The sequence below is a fragment of the Ziziphus jujuba genome, chromosome 10 (assembly GCF_031755915.1).
Source record: "Ziziphus jujuba cultivar Dongzao chromosome 10, ASM3175591v1".
Taxonomy (NCBI): domain Eukaryota; kingdom Viridiplantae; phylum Streptophyta; class Magnoliopsida; order Rosales; family Rhamnaceae; genus Ziziphus; species Ziziphus jujuba.
The window spans coordinates 18,628,683-18,632,366 of NC_083388.1; the positions used below are offsets into that span (position 1 = coordinate 18,628,683).

The following is a 3,684-nucleotide window of genomic DNA, read 5'->3' on the forward strand; positions in this document are numbered from 1 at the left end:
TCATAAAATTGTAATAATTAACACGTATAAGAGTTAACTTTTAAATCGTCAAACAGCAATTCTCGAGGTGCTTAGTCTAATCCTTGCATGGTATCTTCACCAAACACGAACATTATTAAATTACATATGTAGAAAAAAGAAAAAAAGAAAAAAAGTATGCTGCTAAAATTTGACAAATTCAAATATACATGTCCCAGTTAGAACTGTTCAATCTTTTTCTATTTTCACGTATATTTGCCTTTAGATTTGTACTAAATCGTTGTCAATCAATCATATAGCTTAAACTTTTTCTTTAATTTCTAGATGCCATGCCATGCACTTGCACTGGTCTTGAATATTAGGTAAGCTGCCAATGCCAAACTTCTCTCTCTAACTAATCCTAATTATTCCACCCCTTAAACTCTATATATACCCTCAATAATATTATTCCTTCTCAGCCTGATCAGATATATCAACCACTGTAACTATGAAGCAAATAATGGCTTCTTCTTCCATTTTTGTTGTGACTTTATTAGCAATTCTTGTGATTTTCACAGGTAGTTGTTCTGCACAACTCTCCAAGGATTACTACTCCAAGAGCTGTCCTAAGGTTTTAAGTACTGTCAAATCTGTTGTCCAATCTGCTGTGTCCAAAGAACGCCGCATGGGTGCTTCTCTCCTTCGCCTTCACTTCCATGACTGCTTCGTCAACGTATATATTCTTTCCCAATCTATTATATATCTATATAAATATACGTATTGCTTATACACAAACACACGAGTAGAGAATTACTTTTGGAAAATTAACTTCCAATTTATAATCAGAGACATACAAATGCTGTACAAGGCAACTTTTGGCATTTGTTATGTCATCGTTTCTTTGCATTATAATTGAAGATAATTTTCAAAAAATCAAAACTGTAAATTTTGTATATTGGTTTGTACCATTTTGAAAGTGCATGCACAGTTCTTCGTGTACCTGGACAGGGTTGAAATTTTTTTCCTACTTCACATGCTTTAATGCATTGTGACGGTAAAACTTTTAGTGTCATTTGTTAACGTGTGTTTGATTTTTGTTTTGTTTTTGGTTTTTTTTTTTTTAACTAAATTGAGTATCATTTGTTTATTTCAATTGTTTTGCTAATGGTAGTTAGACATCTCAATTACATCTCAATTACCTATAAAGCTAATGAAAAAATAAAATAAAAACATTAACATCAAATAAAATACAATCTAAAATTATGTTGGTTTTTTTCCCTCCTTCCTTCTTTCACATTTATAGTTTTTAATTAATTAATATATCTAATAAATTTAATATTAATAAACTAATAAAGTAAACAAATTGCATATTATTTATTAAAAAATAAAAATAATAAACAAAAACTAAACATATAAATAAATGGCACGTTGACAAACTTAGATAATTATTTTTTCAGGCGCTCTACTTTTTATGGAGTTTTTTTTATTGGTTACTTTTCCCTGCTTTACAGTTCGTGGGCCAAAAGTACAGAAGACAAGGGTATCATAGGCCAAAAGTTACCATAAACTATTGAAGATGCTCTGTACTGAGCCAGGGTGAAATATTAAAAAAGAATAATAATAGTAATTGATTAAAAGCATTGTCCGGCCATTTGAAAAATGTTATAATCATGCTTTCTAATTTATAAAACATATATATATTTTTTTGGCTTGAAAATTTTATAAAACATATAATATCTACTTCGTAGTTACACAAATATTTTCCCCAATTATATATTTTCACCATGTTTGACAAATCTTAGTCTAATGATAGGAATAAGGCAGGGGCAGGCAAGACTTTTTGTAAATTAAAAATAATAGTAATGAGTCAAAAAGTGTTTTGAGCAATAACTAATTTATTTTTGCATATAAACTTTCTTGTTGCTGTATTGCTATATATACGTACCTTGTCAATAGGCTGGGATTTGATCGACCACTGACCTCATATTTTCCATATGGACCCTCTTATCTAAACCGACCGATAGTTGCATTTATTTTAGCATATAGACTTTACGGAGTCCTTCAAGCTAATCAACAACTATCAGTCATAATCTTTATTCACCCAAAAAAAAAAAAAAAAAAAGAATCAGTCATAATCTTTTTCCATCAAGGGCACCAAAAAAATAAAATAAAATCTGCCATTGATCTGTGCATTAATTATGATATCTTGTAGTCCTGAAGGCATCCAAATTGTTATCCTTATTAAATGCACGCAAGTAGTGTATGTTGAATTTATATAATAATAAAGGGTCATAAATTAATATATTCTTTAACACTCCTAGTTTTTAATTACTTGTAAATAATTAATTTGAATTTGTATTTGATAATTAACAGGGTTGTGATGGGTCAATACTGTTGGACGATACCTCATCTTTCACAGGTGAGAAAACAGCAGGTCCAAATGCCGGCTCAGTGAGGGGATATAATGTAATAGATGATATAAAGTCTAAAGTGGAGCAAGTTTGCCCTGGCGTTGTGTCTTGTGCTGATATAGTAGCCATTGCTGCTCGTGACTCTGTTGCTATTGTGAGTTTCTTTTCATAATTATATACACATCCTTCCCCATATATTATTACCTAATTATGTATTAGTCGTCAGTTTTACATTCTAAGTTAGAAAAATCCTTACTTTATTATTATTTATTATTATTATTTTCAAATGTGGTGCAGCTTGGAGGACCACAATGGGATGTGAAACTTGGAAGAAGGGATTCAAAGACGGCCAGTTTGTCAGCTGCCAATAATGGACAAATCCCTCCTCCTACTTCTACCCTAAGCAACCTCATCAACAGGTTCAAAGCTAAAGGTCTCACTGAAAAGGACATGGTTGCCTTATCTGGTAAATTACTTCATTATCTCTCTAAACTCTTTAGGAAAAAAAATAAAAATTATTCAGTAGGTTGGCCCATATATATGTAAAACTCCTATACAAAAAGAAAGTTGTAAGAGAGGTCGGATCCACTGAACAATTAATTTCGTCTTATACAAATTTGTTATGGTAATTAATCCGGGTATTGATTTGTAATTGTATTAGGGGCACACACAATTGGCCAAGCAAGGTGTACAACTTTCAGGGGTCGTATATACAATGAGAACAACATTGGTAGTTCATTTGCCGAGACAAGGCAAGGGAATTGTCCTAAAACCAATGGCACAGGGGACAATAATCTTGCTCCTCTTGACCTTCAAACGCCAACAAGTTTTGACAATTACTATTTCAAGAACCTCGTCAACAAGAAAGGTCTCCTCCACTCCGATCAAGTACTTTTCAACGGCGGATCTTCTGACTCCTTCGTTCAGAAGTACAGTCAGGACAAAGACAGCTTCGATTCCGACTTCGTCGATGCCATGATCAAGATGGGAGATATTAAGCCCCTAACTGGATCAAAGGGTGAAATTAGAAAGAACTGTGCTAGAGTCAATTAATTGTTCCATCATGTTTAATCAATATTGTTTTAGTAGAGGAAATTTATGTACGTATCTGTTAAAATATAGGCAATGTTACTAGTCGCTGTGGTCCAAATCCAATTTAAGGATTTTGGAAAGTCATTTGTTTGTTAGAGTTTAATTAATCTTTTGGATTATTATTTCCAACAAACTTTATATAAAGCTAAGTTCGAAATTGTGTAATTGTTTATCATTATTTGAATCAAATGAGTGAGTAATAAAATTTCGAGATTGTGGTAAA

At 32.0% G+C, this 3,684-nt stretch overlaps 1 protein-coding gene across 1 annotated transcript; it reads left to right on the forward strand.

Moving 5' to 3' along the window:
* The first annotated feature begins 418 nt into the window (after positions 1–418).
* LOC107405100 (peroxidase 4) lies at positions 419–3,684 on the forward strand. The gene is made up of 4 exons (XM_016012110.4): positions 419–691; positions 2,332–2,523; positions 2,667–2,835; positions 3,031–3,684. Exons 1-4 carry the CDS (start codon positions 467–469, stop codon positions 3,420–3,422), a joined length of 978 nt encoding a protein of 325 aa, XP_015867596.2. The 5' UTR covers positions 419–466; the 3' UTR covers positions 3,423–3,684.